The sequence below is a fragment of the Oncorhynchus mykiss genome, chromosome 16 (genome assembly GCF_013265735.2).
Source record: "Oncorhynchus mykiss isolate Arlee chromosome 16, USDA_OmykA_1.1, whole genome shotgun sequence".
Classification (NCBI taxonomy): domain Eukaryota; kingdom Metazoa; phylum Chordata; class Actinopteri; order Salmoniformes; family Salmonidae; genus Oncorhynchus; species Oncorhynchus mykiss.
Window position 1 is genome coordinate 63,323,989 of NC_048580.1, and position 20,658 is coordinate 63,344,646.

Genomic DNA, 20,658 nt, shown 5'->3' on the forward strand with positions numbered 1-20,658 from the left:
CTGTCTTGTTATTACTTTAGTTTAAAGCAAATAAAGAAGAAAAGATGAAGGAACAGGATGAATGTTAATAACCTTACTGCAGTGGGTTAAATGAGGGTCACACAGAGTGTTCCCCAGTAGTCTTAAACAAATCTACTTTGAAACAAAAGGATACACCTCACACACATGGTCATGGGCTTTTAAAAAAGAAGACTCTTGTACCATGTCAGATATAGAGTTGAAATGTATTCAATTTTGCTTTTGCATCCCATTATTATTATATACAGTGCAATATAATAAATATAATAAAACCGTTTCACGTAGAAACACCATCTTTTCGCAGTAATAAATATGTGATTGATTATTCAATTCTGAAAAATATTTATAACATTCCACCCATGAGGCCACTAGGTCATTTGACTGCAGCAAAGGGCTACACAGGCCACCAAAGCCTTTGTGAGAAACTGCCCATCTTCTTGTGAATGACAACATAAACAACAACAAGTAAGCAGTTCACTCCCAATGTATTCCAGATGTGCTTATTCCATGTTGATGTACACTCTTTGAAAAAGGGGTTCTGTAGGGGTTCTTTGGCTGTCCCCATAGGAGAACCTTTTTGGTTCCAGGTAGAAAGGTAGTTCTATGTGGAACCCAAAGGGTTCCTACACAACACGTGTAGACCTTATAGTGAAATGCTTACTTACAAACTCTTAACCAGCAATGCAGTTTTAAGAAAATACTTAAAAAAGAGAAAGAAAAAGTAAGAGATAATAAAAACAAATAATTAAAGAGAAGCAGTGAATAACAATAGCGGGGCTATATACAGGGGTACTGGTACAGAGTCAATGTGGAGACTATATACAGGGGGTACTGGTACAGAGTCAATGTGGAGACTATATACAGGGGTACTGGTACAGAGTCAATGTGGAGACTATATACAGGGGGTACTGGTACAGAGTCAATGTGGAGGCTATATACAGGGGGTACTGGTACAGAGTCAATGTGGAGACTATATACAGGGGTACTGGTACAGAGTCAATGTGGAGACTATATACAGGGGGTACTGGTACAGAGTCAATGTGGAGACTATATACAGGGGGTACTGGTACAGAGTCAATGTGGAGACTATATACAGGGGGTACTGGTACAGAGTCAATGTGGAGACTATATACAGGGGTACTGGTACAGAGTCAATGTGGAGACTATATACAGGGGGTACTGGTACAGAGTCAATGTGGAGACTATATACAGGGGTACTGGTACAGAGTCAATGTGGAGACTATATACAGGGGGTACTGGTACAGAGTCAATGTGGAGACTATATACAGGGGGTACTGGTACAGAGTCAATGTGGAGACTATATACAGGGGGTACTGGTACAGAGTCAATGTGGAGACTATATACAGGGGTACTGGTACAGAGTCAATGTGGAGACTATATACAGGGGTACTGGTACAGAGTCAATGTGGAGACTATATACAGGGGTACTGGTACAGAGTCAATGTGGAGACTATATACAGGGGTACTGGTACAGAGTCAATGTGGAGACTATATACAGGGGGTACTGGTACAGAGTCAATGTGGAGACTATATACAGGGGGTACCTGTACAGAGTCAATGTGGAGACTATATACAGGGGGTACTGGTACAGAGTCAATGTGGAGACTATATACAGGGGGTACTGGTACAGAGTCAATGTGGAGACTATATACAGGGGGTACCTGTACAGAGTCAATGTGGAGACTATATACAGGGGTACTGGTGCAGAGTCAATGTGGAGACTATATACAGGGTATTACGGTACAGAGTCAATGTGGAGACTATATACAGGGGGTACTGGTACAGAGTCAATGTGGAGACTATATACAGGGGGTACCTGTACAGAGTCAATGTGGAGGCTATATACAGGGGGTACCGGAACAGAGTCAATGTGGAGGCTATATACAGGGGGTACAAATCTTGTCAAATCTTTTCAGTCTCCTGAGGGGGAATAAGTTCTGTCGTGCCCTCTTCACGACTGTCTTGGTGTGCTTGGACCATGTTAGTTTGTTGTTGATGTGGACGCCAAGGAACTTGAAGCTCTCAACTTGCTCCACTCCAGCCCCGTCGATGAGAATGGGGGTGTGCTCGGTCATCTTTTTCCTGTAGTCCACAATCATCTCCTTTGTCTTGATCACGTTGAGGGAGAGGCTGTTGTCCTTGCACCACACAGCCAGGTCTCTGACCTAATCCCTATAGGCTGTCTCATTGTTGTCAGTGATCAAGCCTACCACTGTTGTGTCATCAGCAAACTTAATGATGGTGTTGGAGTCGTGCCCCGGCCGTGCAGTCATGAGTGAACAGGGAGTACAGGAGGGGACTGAGTACACACCCGTGAGGGGCCCCTGTGTTGAGGATCAGCGTGGTAGATGTGTTGTTACCTGCCCTTATCACCTGGGGGGCGGCCCGTCAGGAAGTCCAGGATCCAGTTGCAGAGGGAGGTGTTTAGTCCCAGGGTCCTTCGCTTAGTGATGAGCTTTGAGGGCACTATGATGTTGAACACTGAGCTGTAGTCAGTGAATAGCATTCTCACATAGGTGTTCCTTTTGTCCAAGTGGGAAAGGGCAGTGTGAAGTGCAATAGAGATTGCATCATCTGTGGATCTGTAGGTGCGGTATGCAAATTGGAGTGGGTCTAGGGTTTCTTGGATAATGGTGCTGATGTGAGCCATGACCAGCCTTTCAAAACATTTCATGACTACAGACGTGAGTGCTACGAGTCAGTAGTCATTTAGGCAGGTTACCTTAGTGTTCTTGGGCACAGGGACTATGGTGGTCTGCTTGAAACATGTTGGAATTACAGACTCAGACAGGGAGAGGTTGAAAATATCAGTGAAGACACTTGACAGTTGGTCAGAGCGTATTCGGAGTACACGTCCTGGTAATCCGTCTAGCCCAGCGGCCTTCCATGTTGTGGAAGTAAACTGCTTACTTTTTCTCATTAACTACTTTCTCAATGTAAATAGCTCATTGGATTGTGGTAGTAATATAGTGACATTCAAAGTCAATAGCAGGCAGTAAAAGTCAGTGGCTGTTATTGTAGCTTGTTGTCTTAGCTAAAGCCTTATCTGGCTGGAATTAGTCCCTCTCTGAGGGATTAGTCCCTCATGTGTCTGTGGTGGGTGCGTGCGATTGTGCGAGTTCGGTTGTAATGATATGTTGTGCAATATGTCTTGGCTTTGGCCCCTGGATAGAGGTGTACAGTGAACTTCTGAACAAGGACCAGAGGCTTTGTCACACAGCAGAACTAATTTAACCCCATTAATCCTCTTCTCCCTTGTATGTATCTGACACCACAAATATAGTTATCTCTCTCTTTCTCTCTAGATGGGAAATGCCTCTGAAACATCTTTGTTCGCTGACACATCTTCGTTCCTTTCTACCATCTCTAAAGAACATGACATCCTCATGGGGACCATCTATGCCATATTTGGTGAGTCTTTCTCCTGGTGTGTTTACCAGCTTTCACAACACTGGGGTTCATATTTGTGCTCCGAGTTCAGTTGTGGAAAAATAACTTGAAAGATAAACAAAGATAAAAGTCTTAGAAGAGGGATCGCAAAACAATGCCTGTCATTTCATTGCTTTAGTCCACTATTGGCAGTGTTTCATCTTGATTTACTGGATGCCTTGAAGCTCTCTACAGTATGGGGCGGCAGGGTAGCCTAGTGGTTAGAGCGTTGGACTAGTAACCGGAAGGTTGCAAGTTCGAATCCTCGAGCTGACAAGGTACAATTCTGTCGTTCTACCCCTGAACAGGCGTTTAACCTGTTCCTAGGCCGTCATTGAAAATAAGAATTTGTTCTCAACTGACTTGCGTAGTTAAATAAAATGTGCACTCTTTTACTTTACTTTACTGGTATTTTACTTTTCACTCTAATTGTTTCACTCTAATCGTGTGTCTCAGGTGTTTTCTCACTGGTGGGGAATGGGATATTGCTGTTTGTGGCCTACCGGAAGAAGTCCTCCCTGAAGCCGACTGAGTTCTTTGTTATAAACCTCTCCGTCAGCGACCTTGGAATGACCATCTCTCTCTTCCCCATGGCCATCTCATCAGCCTTCGCACACAAGTGAGTGTCCACACTCCTTTACCATCCACTACTCTGCTCATCAACCTTTACTTCTCCCATCCCGTTCCCCTTTCAAATCAAATCTCCCTCCTTCCATTCTTGAGGTTATTCAATGTATGTGTGCTGCTGTTTTTTTATGCCCTCACACATGTAGACAGACAGATAGATGGAGAGAGAATATAAAGATGTAAAATAAAAAGGTCACCTGTGAGACACAACTGTTTTAGTAGTCATAGATATCTATATCCACTCGCTCTTGTACTTCAGGTACTGTCAGCCATGTGGGGCCTCTGGCCTCAGACACTGAAAAAGTGAGGGAAATGGTCTCTGAATATCTACCGGATAAATGACTAGTCTCTCTCTCTCTCTCTCTCTCTCTCTCTCTCTCTCTCTCTCTCTCTCTCTCTCTCTCTCTCTCTCTCTCTCTCTCTCTCTCTCTCTCTCTCTCTCTCTCTCTCTCTCTCTCTCTCTCTCTCTCTCTCTCTCTCTCTCTCTCTCTCTCTCTCTCTCTCTCTCTCTCTCTCTCTCTCTCTCTCTCTCTCTCTCTCTCTCTCTCTCTCTCTCTCTCTCCTCCCTTTCTCCCCAGGTGGCTGTTCAGTGATGTTACATGTATGAGCTATGCCTTCTGTGGGGTTTTGTTTGGACTAGCCAGTCTCACCAACCTCACAGTGTTGTCATCTGTGTGCTGGCTTAAGGTCTGCTGTCCCAACTATGGTAAGAGAATGCAAAACCTTGACCTCTAACCCTGATCCTTGATCTCTAACCATAACTTTGATTCCTAAAATTGACTGACCCCAGCCCCTCTAGCACACCTTTCAGTGTATTGGGATGGTTGGAGTTGGGACTGAAAAATAGACTCTGAAAATGTATTATCGCTAACCTGTACACTGTCTTTCAGATTTGTACTTTCCTCCCAGACATCCAAGCCTCAGGAACAGTTGTGGAAGCTTTGTAGGTAGTGAGGGGTTAGGCCACATTGCCAGCATCTCCGAAGCTGGATAGACTGGGAGAGTGGAGGGCAACCAAGAGGTTAAGAGTCATAAGTAAAAGGTTAGAGTTCCCTCAACTATTTGCTATTGTGCAAAAGATCAACTCCTCTCCGAAGTAGGAAGTAATTAACAGAATTAAAGTGGAGAGGGGGAATTATGATTCAAGGACACTCCTAAGACATGTCACTTTGGGACAGTGAGAAACCTATTTACTGGATGAAGCCATTAAGTCACCGAGCATCCACTTGCCTTAGCAGCTAATTAGAATGTATTTGACCGTACATTACAGGGGGGTGTTAGGATAATAAGGTCTGGCTAATCACTAGTGATTAACGTTCCATATTACAACTGTAGGGATTAACGTTCAATTCTCAGAGACAGACAGACACAATGCTGATCTAGCTATGTCTGGAAAGCACACATAGGGTGTGTTTACACAGACAGCCCAATTCTGATATATTTTTCACTAATTGGTCTTTTGACCAATCACATCAGATCTTTTCACATCAGATCTTTTTCAGAGCTGATCTGATTGGTCAAAAGACCAATTAGTAAAACAAATACCAGAGTTGGGCTGCCTGTGTAAATGAGGCCATACACACCATGCTCACATCACATTACTTATGTAATGGATGGTGCGAAATTAAATTTGAGCTACAAAACGGACAAAAAATAGTACTGAAGGGTGTTACGTTGTCGTCTCTTTTAAGCTTTGAGAGAAAGTAGTGTGAGTGTGAATACACAAATTAATCTACTAAAGTCCATAAAAAAAAAGTTATCATTAGCTTTTCTCCCTCATCGTTTTGTATGTGTGCGCACGCGCGCATGTGTGTGTCTGTGTGTTATTGGATAAATTAGTCTCAAGAGTACATCCACTAATGAGTAGGATTAATTTGTGCCACTCAAGCTTCTAAAGATCTGCTTAGGCAATTACAAACATGTGAGCACACATACAAACCGAGGGGGAGAACAGGTTTTTGCTCTGACCTGCACTGTCAACTGTGTTCCTTTCCAAATCGTGTCCAGTCAATTGAATTTACTAAAGGTGGACGCCAATCAAGTTGCAGAAACATCTCAAGGGTGATGAATGGAAACAGGAGGCACCTGAGCTCAATTTCAATTCTCATAGCAAAGGGTCTGAATACTTATATAAATAAGGTATTTATGTTTTTTTAAGTTTAATACAATTGCAAATGTTTCTAAAAACCTGTTATCCCTTTGTCATTATGGGGTATTCTGTGTAGATTGCTGAGGATTTTTTATTTATTTAATTAATCCACTTTAGAATAAGGCTGTAATGTAACAAAATATGCGAAAAGTCAAGGGGTCTGAATACTTTCCAAAGGCACTGTATCTGGAGTCCCTGACACTTGGTTAAAGAGTTAGGGGATGTCTCACGGTTTAGATGTCATGCTCTTGTTAACTGAGTGAGTGGAACTAATAAGTATAGGTAGTAATGGAAGTCAGAACAGCATTTTAAAGAGTTACACAAACTCTTCAGTGTGTGTGTGTGTGTGTGTGTGTGTGTGTGTGTGTGTGTGTGTGTGTGTGTGTGTGTGTGTGTGTGTGTGTGTGTGTGTGTGTGTGCACTCTTCAGAAAGTTGAAGTCCACCTTGAGGCTCTGGAGACTGCTGGCTGCACCAATAACACTGTTTGAAATGCAGATGAGCACAAATAATGATGTGTTTAAAAGAGTCAGCCCAAAAGAAACTGGTACAAATATAGCACACACAATAAGGACAGAGAAAAGTGGGGAACCAAAATGAGCAGAGATCAGTGTTAAGTTGTGAGTACAGTAGCAGTTAAAGTCACAGAGGATTAGAAGGTTTCCAGAGGAGCAACAATGGAAGGAGGATCAGAGTCATGAACTGATGACACACCGGTGTCAGATAATTACGCAGAGCTCCACACAGACTATACCATCAGCAAAAAAGTCTACAACACTGCAGAGCAGGTGTCATTAGAAATGGAAGCAGGCTAGGACTGGCATCCCACTATCCAACTAGTCCCGCTCTAGGGATGACAGTGAGGTAGCATTGAATATTCAAGGATGATATTAATGCTTTATTCAAGTATTCTTACTTTCAGATTAAAATAGGGATATTTATTCCAATAAATGGCCCCTGGATGGGTGATACAGAAGGTTCCAGGTTTGAAATGCCCATGAACCTTGTAGTATAGATAGCAAACAGACACCACAGTGCATGTTTTAAACATACTGTATACACACAGCCAGGACTCCAGTACTGATCAGGCAGCTGAACAATTAGGACAGAGGAGTAATAATCAATCTAAGATCAGCTCACTCTGCACATCCTCTGCTAACTGCAGGAGGTTGACATATTGAACTGCTAAATCTGATTCAACATTCCAATCCAGTGATAGCCACAGGCTCCTTGTATTCCCTGTTCGCCATACGCCGTCTAGCTCCTTACACACACAGAGGACGCATTTTCCATTTCAGCTTTCTGATTCATGTACACACCGGTGAACATGCTTCAGTAATTAATTATCCATCTGCCGCAGGTGACAAATGTGCAGAACCATTAAATAGGCTTCCTAGTCTACGCATGCACTAGGCTTATTCACCAACAGTTTGAAATTCTTCTCATCATGTGTTTGAAATGTGCAGCCCTATTTGTGGTTTATGACATGTAAGAGATGTGTAAGAAAGCAGAAATAATCAGTATACTGTATATTTCTGGTGAAGCTTAGCTCCTGGGTTGAGTGTGTTCTTCTGATCCCAGGCCACACGGAAGGTGATATTGGTTTCTTAAAATGTAGATATATTCTATAACCCCGGAGAGTGAAGATTGGGAAGAGAGGATTGATAATAGTGTATTCAAGTACACAAACAGGCACACACCAATACACACGCACTTTGGCCCTCCAGCTAAACCGGTATGGTGCTAATCTCTCCACACGAGGGAGAGTATATTTATATTTGGCTTCCTGTAAATATATAAATGCATATATTTGTGTCTCTATGCGCCTAACCTCTGTTTCTGAACATGCTTGAGGTCATGTCAAGAGATATGCGTGTGGAGGAATGAGAGAACACGTGAATGTGTCATTTCTGTATGTAAATTTGCCCGCTAGGATTATCTAAGAGGCTAAAACGGCTAAGATCCTGTAAAGCCAACTAAAATAAAATAATTTTCAGACTGATGAGATGTGAATGCTTACTAACTTCCAGTGAATAATCTTTTGTGTTTCTGTTTTTGTCAGTCGTTCACAATTCTGCTTTGATCCTAAAACTGCCATTTGCTTTTGGCCATTTAGATTATATGAGGTATTTCAGAGAAAATACACACGTACAAACTGAGATGTAATTAACAATGATATCAATGTTGCTTTCTCTCCTCTTCCCTGTATATAATTTGCCTCATTTCTCCACAAACTAATATGCCAAATCAGGTAACGTTGTCTTTCTCTTTCTGCCTCTTTCCTACCTCCTTCTCTCCTTTCCTCCTCTTCCCCACCTCCTCTCTCCCTTCCTCCTCTTCCCTACCTCCCTCTCTCCCTTCCTCATATTCCCCACCTCCCTCTCTCCCTTCCTCCTCTTCCCCACCTCCCTCTCTCCCTTCCTCCTCTTCCCCACCTCCCTCTCTCCCTTCCTCCTCTTCCCCACCTCCTCTCTCCCTTCCTCCTCTTCCCTACCTCCCTCTCTCCCTTCCTCATATTCCCCACCTCCTCTCTCCCTTCCTCCTCTTCCCCACCTCCTTCTCTCCCTTCCTCATATTCCCCACCTCCTCTCTCCCTTCCTCCTCTTCCCCACCTCCCTCTCTCCCTTCCTCCTCTTCCCCACCTCCCTCTCTCCCTTCCTCCTCTTCCCCACCTCCTCTCTCCCTTCCTCCTCTTCCCTACCTCCCTCTCTCCCTTCCTCATATTCCCCACCTCCTCTCTCCCTTCCTCCTCTTCCCCACCTCCCTCTCTCCTTTCCTCCTCTTCCCCACCTCCTCTCTCCCTTCCTCCTCTTCCCTACCTCCCTCTCCCCCTTCCTCCTCTTCCCCACCTCCTCTCTCCCTTCCTCCTCTCTCCCCACCTCCTCTCTCCCTTCCTCCTCTTCCCCACCTCCTCCCCTACTCCCATTACAGCATCAGGTAACAATGCCACTTATGATATTACATGTTCTCTCCGCACCTCTTCCTCTGCCTCCCATCTCTCATCCCATTGGTTAATAACCCCCTCCCTGTCTCCCCTTCTTCTCTCCTTCTCCCCCATCCCCCCATTCCTCCCACAGGTAACAAGTTCTCATCCTGCCATGCCTATCTCCTAATAGCAGCGGTGTGGTGCTATGCTCTTATCTTTGCCATCGGGCCTCTGACTGGCTGGGGCCGGTATGGTTCTGAACCCTACGGTACAGCCTGCTGTATCGACTGGTACGCCCCCGGCCAAAGCAGAGTTGCCATGAGCTACATCCTGTGCCTCTTCCTCTTCTGCTACATCGTCCCCTGCATCATCATCTTCCTCTCCTATATCTTCATCCTGCTGACTGTCAAGGGGTCACGCCAGGCGGTGCAGCAGCACATATCCCCACAGAACAAGATCCCCAACACACATACACTCATCGTCAAGGTACGCACTGTAACACACACACTCTCAAGGTCAGGATACACACGCTCCCTCTCACAGACACACACACTCATCAGTCAGGTATGCACTCTCACACACACACTTAGCGTCAAGGTACGCCCAGGTAAGGCCAACATGTTATAAATATGCCAACTTTGACTGATTATTTCTCAATTATACTTTTAGAAACAAATGTCAATCATACTGTAGGTTAACAATCTTTACTCCACATAACCATTCTATAAGAAAATACACGCACACACACACTCAGACACTCAGACACTCTCACTGTCAAGGTACACACTGTCACACACGCACTTAAATAGTAGTTGTGCAAACACACACACACTACAATACACACCTTGGAAACTGTAGCAGCACATTTTCCTAACTTAAATGCTGCTTATGTATAGGTTTTAAAGGGTTTCAAGCGGGAGTTGTGATTCGTTATTAGATCAAAATGCTTTTGAGAGCACCCCAATCATCAACTTGGGGGAGCTGTATACAATATTCTTTATTTCACTCCTTCATGAATTAAAGTTTGGTTGGGACATTAGGTTTGAAAGTAGGAGTTTTAATTGATTAGAAGGTCAATGTATCGTTCGGTGGTCAATAAACAGCCTCATCATTATGATAGGGGAGAAGTTGTCCTCTTTGACTTTGTTTTTGTTCTAAGTATTAGTTTAAAGTATTGTCACATGGATTGGTGGGGGAAGAGGGTTTGAAACTTTTATAAACTACCGTATGTGCACACCTGTATGTCAATTCCTCCCTCTGTGTTTTCCCGTCTCTCCCTTCTAGCTCTCGGTGGCGGTGTGTATCGGTGTCGTGATCGCCTGGAGCCCATACGCCTTCGTCTCCATGTGGGCGGCGTTCGTTAACTCAGCAGAGGTCCCTCCCTTTGCTTTCGCTGTGGCTGCCATCTTTGCCAAGTCCTCCACCCTCTACAATCCTATCGTCTACCTAGTCTTCAAACCCAACTTCCGCAGGTCCCTCTGCCGGGACTGGCTGACATGCCGACGGACCCTATGTGCGTGTTTGTGCTCGCACGGCTCAGCCCAGAAGGTGTCCTGTACACAGTCCCAGCAGCATGGGAAGGAGGAGTGTAACTCAACGCGGCGGTCCAATGGATTGACGGAGAACCATAGGGGGGCATGCAGGCACTGCCCATGCCCAGAGAGAGACACTGGTTCTGGCGGATACGGCCAAGAGACTACCCCTCAGAGGACTGCAAGGATACTGCAGGGGTCCACACATAGCGAAGTGGCTGTTAGTCAGCTGTCCAATGAGATGCAGAGTGACTTCCTCTGAAAAGACAAAGGAGAGAGAGTAAGCAAAAGAGAGAGGGAAGGGAGGATTAGGGGAGAGAAAGGGGGAGAGGGAGAAGGGAGAAAGTTAGAGGGAGGGAAATGTGGGAGAGGAAGGCAGTGACCGGGAGGAGGAGAGAGAGAGATGAGAAAAGACAAACAGTAAATTGTTTTCACATACAAAATAAAAAACATGGAGAGGGGAAGATCAGAGAGAAAATACTTTCAAACAGGAAATAAGTTATTGTTGAGGAATGGCAGGTGTGAACTTGCACTAACAATCACAACAAGGCCATCCTAACTCCTCTCACTCAGAGGAGTGGCCAAACCAATCACCTCGGAAACTGTTACTGCCACAATACTAACTCAGCCACAAACTGAACTAAACCAGGGGTGTATTCATTATGCAGATGCTGTTGGAAAATGTTTATTCTGTTGCGAAATGTTTAGCAACAGAAACGGTTTATTCCAAAAAGAAAACGTTTTGCAACGAAAATTACAAATTTTATCGGACAAACTCAGCTAGGTCCCTCCCTGTTTCATTCCGTTTGCTCTGTTTGCTTCCATTTGGTTCTTAACCTTGTAAGACGTAATGAATACAACCCTGACAACCAACATACGACCACAAACTGAAGAGTCAGCAACGTACCAAAAACTCAACCAAAATACCACCACAGACTGAGCAGCCAATAACAACCAGGAACTCAACCAACAAACGCAGCCAAGACAGACTGAAAAACAGACTTTGCCAACAAGCCCCTGATCTCTCGGGTTGCAGCTGGTTTGATTCAAAAGGACCTGAAAGTCATGAACCCACAGTCTTGATGCAGTAGTTAGAGATATCGGACACAGGACCAACAAGAGGGTCCATAATGAGAATGACACTGTTGTTTAGGGAAATACTACCAGATTGAGTATCAGATTCTACATATGTCCCACAGGGCCTACCAAAGTAGAGAGAGAGATGTGGATGAGGATATTAAAACCCACATAACTGAGAGAGTTGTCTACATGGGGGCTTGGAGTGTGTGAACCGAATTAAGACGTCACTTAGCTGAAGGCAGAACATGAGAAAATGAACCCCTTAGTTGCTGCATTGATGACATTACAGTGGTGTGAGTCAGAGTCAGACTTGGCCAAGCAGCCATGTCCAGAATTATTCAGTGAACAGTTAGGACTGTGCCAAATGAGCTACCATGAAAAATCAACAATTACCCACCGTGGTTGGGATCAATTTTAACTCAGTCAATCCAGGAAGTGAGTGGGACATTCCCAATTCTGCACACAGTCTTAATAAAGTCCAACTGAAATGTGCTCTCAAATCTCAGACATTCTCTCTGTTTTTACCCCAGACATGAAACCAATGCAACATTAGCTACAAGACTAATACAAAATCTATAAAAATCTAATTAAAAGATCCTGTTTTGCAATTTAGCTTCAGAAAACAAACAGATAAAATATTGAGCTACAGTGAGTTGTGTTGATATCTACTTTCTCCTTCCAGTGTTTCCCCAGGAGTGTAGATAGATGGTTATTGTAAACAAATTGGAGAAGGGTGCAGTGGAGGTGCTGAACTGCAGAGCTGAGCTGGTTCTGCTTGGTTAAACAAATTGGCCTGCCATCACCGTACAATCAATATAGAGCCATTATAGAGTTCTCACTGGGTCCAGAGAGGGAGCTCAAATCTGGGCTCACGGAACAGCTAAAGCCCCAGGAGATGACCCAAAACAGTGAGTGTTGAGAGTGTTATTGTTGACATAGTTTTGGCATTTGTGTGTTCTCATTTACATGAATGTGTGTGTGTGCTTATGTACCTGTTGTTGATTGATGCAATTTGCATATGCGCGTTTCTGTGTGTGAGAACAGCTACTGTATGTCTGCTTCAGTTTGCAAGTCTATGTGGGCATATGTCAGTGCAGTAACTCACTGAGGAAAGTCCTAACATTTTTCTCTACATTGAGTGAGTCACAAAATCAAATCAAATGTTATTTGTCACATTCGCCGAATACTTACGAATACGACCTTACTGTGAAATGCTTACTTACAAGCCCTTAACCAACAATGCAGCTTTAAGAATAATATTTACTAAATAAACTAAAGTAAAAAATAAAAGAGCAACAATAAAATAACAATAACGAGGCTATATACAGGGGGTACTGGTACCGAGTCAATGTGCGGGGGTACAGGTTAGTCGAGGTAACAGGTAATATGTACATGTAGGTAGGGGTAAAGTGGCTATGCATAGATAATAGATATTAAACCATGAGTAGCAGCTGCGTAAAAAAAGGGGGAGGGTCAATGCAAATAGTGCAGGTAGCCATTTGATTAGTTGTTCAGCAGTCTCGGGTAGGTGTTGTAGTAAAATATGACATGAACAAGCTTTTCTTCAATCCACTGAAGACCTATCTCCTCTTGTTCCTCTCCTCCTTAGCGTGAAAAACATAGAGTTGCTATTTCAGAAAGGGACTTCTCGAGAGACAAAAGGTATAGACCTGAAGACAGAGCACAGAGCACAGTCTGACTAGAACTTTCTATTCACTGCTCTGGGACACTGGGTCATCAAACTCTTCTAAACACGGTGCCGCTGTGTTAACCAGTAATCTGGTCCTCTAAAGATCGTGTCTCCAGCCTGACTATCTCTGATACATGAACTCTTTCATGTTACAACAATAATAGTTTATATCTATTGTTCACAAAATACCACAGTGTCAGCACAAACACCCGTAACCAGTCTTGTGGTTCAGCACCTTCAGAACTAAAAGACAGTGTCTTTGTTATTATTGAATAATGGAGCAATAACTCACTGCTATAAATTGTAATCTGCTCTGTGGGTAACTTGGCCAATCTCTGACTTTATAGCATGTATCTCCGCCCTGCCCCCTGACCTCCAGAGAAAGATATCCTCTCCGTTTCTCCATCCACCCCCCTTCAGCTCTCTCTCTCTCCATCCACCCCCCTCCAGCTCTCTCTCTCTCCATCCAATGCTCCTTTATTTAATGAAAGTGTCAATATTATTGAAACAGCGCTATTATTATGTTGTAATGTCTTTACGACCCTGTTATGACTTTAAAATAGAGTATAGATGTATATTTTAGCCGCACTAAAGAAAATACAAGAGAAGATGTAACATACAATGATTGAGATCACCATGCTGAGCCAGGCTCATGTGAGGAGTTAACAGGGTACTTCTTAGTAATCTCCCATCACAACTTCTAATCAGAGCCATCAATTTACAGGGTTTAGCAAACTCAGATTGAACACTAGATTGTCAACGGCCGCCACATTGGCACCGTAGGTTACAATCGCGTTCTATTGATGAGTATAGAATGTTTGGTGCGAAAGTGGAAGTTGGTTCAACCAAATCGCCACAGCTATTTCCTGAACGGCACCCTGTTCCCTGAATAGTACAGACATAGGGTGTCATTTGGGATCTTTCCTTTCCTTCTAATACTATGGTGGATAAGATATGTTTGTCCTTTGACAGTGGGGCGGAACTCGGGGGCGGAACTCGCTGCCATAACTGTGCATTTGTGATATATTTTTTTATATGTAATGATATCGATCAGTGATCATATTACTGCATGGTTCATAAGGAGTAATCATCACCGTCTGGCCATCATCCAAACAGCACATATGTACCAGATGTCAGGGCTTTCAAACGGGTTTGGTTTGCATGTACAGGTGTACAAATGTCTATGTACAGAAGTTATATATAGTTGTAGATACCAGCCTACATGCATACTTGGGGGAATGGGTGACCCCCAAATTGTGTCCTTGGAAATGGGGTTGAATGGCAAATATCTCAAAAAACAAACAAAACAGAGCACACAAACAGTGTGTTTTAACGTTGACTCTTTATGCAGTGCCAATGCAAAACCTCTTCCTGTTCCTCTGGCTGTCTGTCTCTTTCTGGACAGTTTGGATTCATTGGGTCCTTAATGGCCCGTTGTCTCCTCGTGAAAAAGGCTTCCCATTATTGACCTTGAGTGGTCATTTGCAGGGGGACCACATGAAAATATCTTGGACCGCCTCAGGTGCTCATTTTTTAAAAGTTCCATTCAATTGCAGTCTAATTGTGATCATATAAAATTGAATTTTTGCTAAAGCAAAGAACATTCTAGCCAACATCGCTAGCTCTCCAGCATCAAATTGGCTCCATATTTAACGTTGTGATTCTGTCCTGAGCTCCACATCATCTCTGATATCAATGTCCTCTACAGTGAAGAGTCTCGCACGGACTCGTTTATTTATTACGTTGTAATCTTTCCACCGACTTTACATGAAGTGACCTAAACATGATGTCTGTACATTGTATTATTTTAGGCTTCGGCCCTAACTTATGGCTATCCACATCAGTCTCAAGGAGATGAAAACGTATCTGTTCTGTTACCATAGCTCGTCTAACCTCATTCACCCCACCAGCGTCATCCCAGCAGGGTCATGAATCATCAGAGAACCATAATGTTGTAACGTTATAGTACCAACATTCACATATCCTCTGGCTTTTGCCTGGCCTGAACGGTGAGCTAAATTCTACATTATGTACAGAAGTCTCCATTGAATACTGTCAATCAATGCTGCTTAACTAAAGCTAAATGGATGAATACAGATGGGGTTTGGATATCTCCTCTGCAGCAGGATAGCAGATTGACTTTAGTTAAAACTATATTCCTCTGTGCTCATGCTGTGCAGACCAGATAGTATGTCCCCAAATGACACTGTCTGAATGCATGCGCATGCGCGCACACACACACACACACACACATACACACACACACACACACACACACACACACACACACACACACACAGGAAGAGGTTGCTGACCTTCTCCACCACTTTCAAAGACACAGAACGAGGCTGGATGTGATGTGATGTACACATGTTTATATAAAATATATGGTTTTAAAAGATTTCTGCTATCAATATATTTATTGAGATGATTATTATTATCATTGTCAGTGAGGTCTCAGATGCACTGTGAAAACATGTTTACAAGAAAGCAAAAAAATAAAGTGATATTTGTTAAGAAATATTACCATGTTTTGGCGTGGGTTGTCCTAAGAGATGTGAGTAGTTTAAGGTTGTTAATGCTAATGAGACAGCATATTGCGCGGGCATGCACACACACCACACACACGCACACACACACACACACACACACACACACACGGTCCATAGGGAGTCCAGTCTACTTGCCTGGCCCTTGCTGCAAGCTAGCATAAATATTAAGTCTAATTGGGTTTGGTCACAGTGTTCCGCGTTCTTCATCTTCATAAGCCAGAGAGAGAGAGAGAGAGAGAGAGAGAGAGAGAGAGAGACCGAGAGAGAGAGAGAGAGAGAGAGACCGAGAGACCGAGAGAGAGTCTTATCTACACCAGTGGTTTTGAGGAACTCTCAGGTGTACCGCAAAACCTTTCCTAAACTTAATACCTTTTTTAACACTCACTTAGAAATGTGACCTGTGGAATGAACACAACTGGCTCTCTGTTTGATAGAGGGAGAATAACAACAGAGGAGGATGGGAGACAAACAGATGACAAACTGAGGGAAAGAAGAGAGAGAGCTCTTGATGGAAGGGGGAAGGTGACCTTATAATTGAGGGTGGGGAGACGGGGCGTTAAGTGTGTTTTGTCTGGGATGGTGGGTCTCTGCTTTGTGGATCTGTGCCCATGACCCAATGTCATGACATTGTAATGTCTTTATTCTTTTGGAACTTCTGTGTAATGTTTACTGATATTCTTTATTGTTTATTTCACTTTTGTATATAATCTACCTCACTTGCTTTGGCAATGTTAACACATGTTTCCAATGCCAATAAAGCCCATTGAATTGAATTGAGAGAGAGAGAAATATGCAGCATCCACAACAGCTATTTCTACCACCAGTCCTAACCATAACCCTCAGGTAGTAAGACAATTCCGGAATCTGGAACAGATGAAGTTTCTAAGATACCTGCTCTGCTTGGTGGGTGGCTAGAACAGCTGCTGCAGCCTGTTTTCTGCTGGCTCTGCAGGTTTCTGTATCCTCGTGTTCCTGGTGTACCTGACCTAGGGCTGACTGTTTTCTCACCACATTGGCAATCACGAGCCATGGCGGAAATCTAATTCCACGTGACCGCTGAGTCACGGTAACTAGGATTCTCCAAAACTGCGCTCTGATGCCGCTGATGGTCATTAGTAGCCTACCAAACTTTCTAACTCAGCTCTCTATTGTCCCTCTAATCATTTTGACATCAATGCAAATACAATCGAAAACAAATCAAACACTTCCTGAGAACCTGTTGCGCCAGCGAGAGCCATCTCCTCGATAGCTGGCTGATGCATGGATTAAAATAAGTGTTCCCATGAGCAACATTTCTATAGGCTACATCATCCTTTGCATTTGTGTGAGAAAACAGAGTTTTGATGGCCTATATTAAAAAGTTGAGGATCCCATCAGCTTTCTGTAGGCTAGGCCTACTATATATTTTTTTCTCAACTTTCCTCATATTATGCACATTGCTTCGCTTTACAACCCGAGTAGCCTACCTGGCTGGCATGACAATGAATTGTGGGAGAAGTATCCTCCATTCCCTATTCCAGTGTATAGGCCTACAGATAACGTATATTTCCCCCTGCCCCTGTTCCTACAGGTGCATAATAATTGTCCAATCTAAATCAAATCTAATTGCATACACATATTATTTAGTATATGTAAAGACTACATTGAATCAAAAATAGTATGATCGGTGAGAATGCATTTTTCTGCAACTTTTTCAAATCATAGTTGCATGCATCATGTAGCATAGCCCATAGGCCTATATGTTTTGATAGGTTGATTATCACAACTAAAGTGAGCAAATAACGTAGCCTATACAGATGTAGGATCGTAATTACTCTTTTGGGGCTGAGAATTGTCCTGCAAAATTGTAGTTTATTCAAAGTTTAAAAAGGCTTCTAAAGTTTGTAATTTAAATTTTTAAATGTCAGACTTGATTTGCAATAACGAAAAATGTATCAACCCCTACAAAAAAATGTCCATTAACTATAATCCACATAATAAATTACATTCCCTATAACTGCAGGATTATTTTCCTGCTGTAGCAAACTGTCTGAAATTAAGATTCTACAGGCCTAGGACTCCTGGAGCAGGGTTGGAGAGTCCATAACCTACATAGCCTAATGAAATATGTTCTTATAAGCCAGAGTTTTATAAAACAGAGTTTTGACTGGTCACTATTTAAAAGAGGATCCTAGCTTTCTCGTGCTGCTATATTTATTGCTAAATTCTTAAAGAAAACTCCACCCAAAAACAATATTTTGGTATTTATTTCATTCATCCCTTGTTGATACCTTCCCAAAATGTTTTAATTCTACACATATATTAGTAGGCTATATGTAATGACCAGATAAAATTGAGAATAGGCTGATGGGTGAGAATGTTACTTGTCAAATTGAGAATGAGAGACTGAAGAAGTGTGCAGCCTGCTCAAGAAACAGAGCAGAGTTTTTGCTTTTCATGTTACTTTTTTCAAATCATCACTATATAAAGTCACATCAAGCAGCCTTAGAATGTATTACAAATCAAAACATATAGCCTAAGGTTTGTATCACAAATGAAAGAATAGCCGCTCCCTCAAAAATAGTTTGGGAAAAATATCCTTTGTATTTTATATAGCTATGTTCAATTGTATTATTCTTACCATAAAATAAAGAAAATAATGACACTGGAATTATAAGCAAATCTTGTCTGCTAAATTAATTAATGTACCCCACAGCCATATGGCTCAGAATATGCTACTCTGTTCTTCTGAAATAGGCTACATTTTAATAATATCATGTTGTTTCTTTAAACCTGACTGAAATAAATAAGTCTACATTTTTAAAAAGTCGATGTTCCAAAGGTCTACATCAGTGGCTTGTAGTCTATGCGTGGAAGCCCTGAGATGCTAAACGTGTTTATGTTAATTAACGGTAAATTACAGTGAGACCGGCAGTTATTTGCATGACAGTTACCAGCTGACAAAATGTAATGGCCGCCACAGCCCTAACCTGATTTAATGCATTAATCCTGTTGGTCTGGCCTGTAGCAGACAGGGAATACTTATAAAAACAGATTGGTGCTGTAAGTCTGCCTCACCTTCACCAGACCTCCCTACTGTACACCATCTGTGCTGTACACACAGAGCCAGATGGGGGGGTTACATCATGGAATAACAATGGTTTATTTCAGTGCAGTACAATATTATTGATTAACACACACGCAGGCATTCTCCAAGCTAGGTTTTGCTTCCAGTTTAATTTAATTGATTTTACAGTTGGATTTGTAAAACATTTAGCTTGTTTTTTTTAAGGTAATATAAGATAGCTTGTGTTATTTCTGGCAGTATAGCTAACCAGGCTACAGAGGATAACCCTAGGTAACGGCTGTACAGATGGCAGCTGCCCAGTGATAAATTAGCATATGACTCACCAAGGAACAGAGCACATACAGTATGTTCAGCCATACTGTTAACCTTAAACTTTTAATGTCACATGCACAAGTACTCTAAAATGCCTTTCTTACTTACTCAATACCCAACAATGTAATAATCAATAACAGTTTAATACTATAAAAAAATATAAAAAAAACAAGAAACAAGAAGAAATATGAAGAACACAATAAGTAATTAAGCATACCATATTGGTTCCAATACCTTCCAATGTGCAGGGAAACTGGAGTGATGGAGGTAGATATGTATAGGGGTAAGGATATAAGATAAACAGAGTAGCAGCAGCTTGTATGTGAGTGGGTGACTGTGTGTGTAGAGTCAGTATAAATGTATGTGCATATTATGTTTGAGTGAGCAGATGCTGGAGTGAGTATGTGTGTAGGGCCCTGCGAGTGTGTAGGGCCCTGCGAGTGTGTAGGGCCCTGTGAGTGTGTAGGGCCCTGCGAGTGTGTAGGGCCCTGTGATTGTGTAAGGCCCTGCGAGTGTGTAGGGCCCTGTGAGTGTGCATGGAAACAGTGCTAAACAAAAAATAAAAAGGTAAATGAGGATACAAGGTTAACTCAGTCTGTGTAACTATTTTATTAGCTCTTTCTCAGTCTTATTGCTTGGGAATAGAAGCTGTTCAAGAGACTGTTGGTGCCAGACTTGATGCACCGGTACAGCTTGCCGTGTGGAAGCAGAGAGAATAGTCTATGGCTTGGGTGGAGTCTTTACCGATTTTCTGGCCATTCCTAAAACACCGCCTGATATAGATGTCCTGGATGGCAGGGATCTCGGCCCCAGTGATGTACTGAGCTGTGCGCACCACCCTCTGTAGTGCCATGCAATCGATGGCAGTATTATTTCCATACCAGGCAGTGATGCAGCCAGTCAAAATGCTCTCAATGATACAGCTGTAGAACTTTTTTGAGGATGTGAGGGCCCATGACAAACTTTTTCAACCTCCCGAGGCGCTGTCGAGGCTTCTTCACAACCTGCTCCACTTCGGCAGGGAAAGGTTGTTTTTCTGGCACCACACTTCCAGGTCACTGACCTCCTTCTTGTAGGCTGACTCATCATTGCCTGTGATCAGGCCTACCACCTTAGTATTGTCATCAAACTTGATCAATCAATCAATCAAATGTATTTATAAAGCCCCCCTACATCAGCTGATGTCACAAAGTGATGTACAGAAACCCAGCCTAAAACCCCAAACAGCAAGCAATGCAGATGTAGACGATGATGATG

At 42.9% G+C, this 20,658-nt stretch overlaps 1 protein-coding gene across 1 annotated transcript in view; it reads left to right on the top strand.

The window, feature by feature from the left end:
* The window catches only part of opn7b (opsin 7, group member b), a 124,697-nt gene extending 111,676 nt beyond the window's left edge, over positions 1-13,021 (top strand). The window contains exons 2-6 of the mRNA XM_036947535.1: positions 3,345-3,450; positions 3,925-4,087; positions 4,674-4,801; positions 9,320-9,654; positions 10,453-13,021. Of these exons, the coding sequence (XP_036803430.1) occupies positions 3,345-3,450; positions 3,925-4,087; positions 4,674-4,801; positions 9,320-9,654; positions 10,453-10,962 (1,242 nt within the window). The 3' untranslated portion in view covers positions 10,963-13,021. The remainder of the gene's footprint in view (positions 1-3,344; positions 3,451-3,924; positions 4,088-4,673; positions 4,802-9,319; positions 9,655-10,452) is intronic.
* Positions 13,022-20,658: the final 7,637 nt, after the last annotated feature.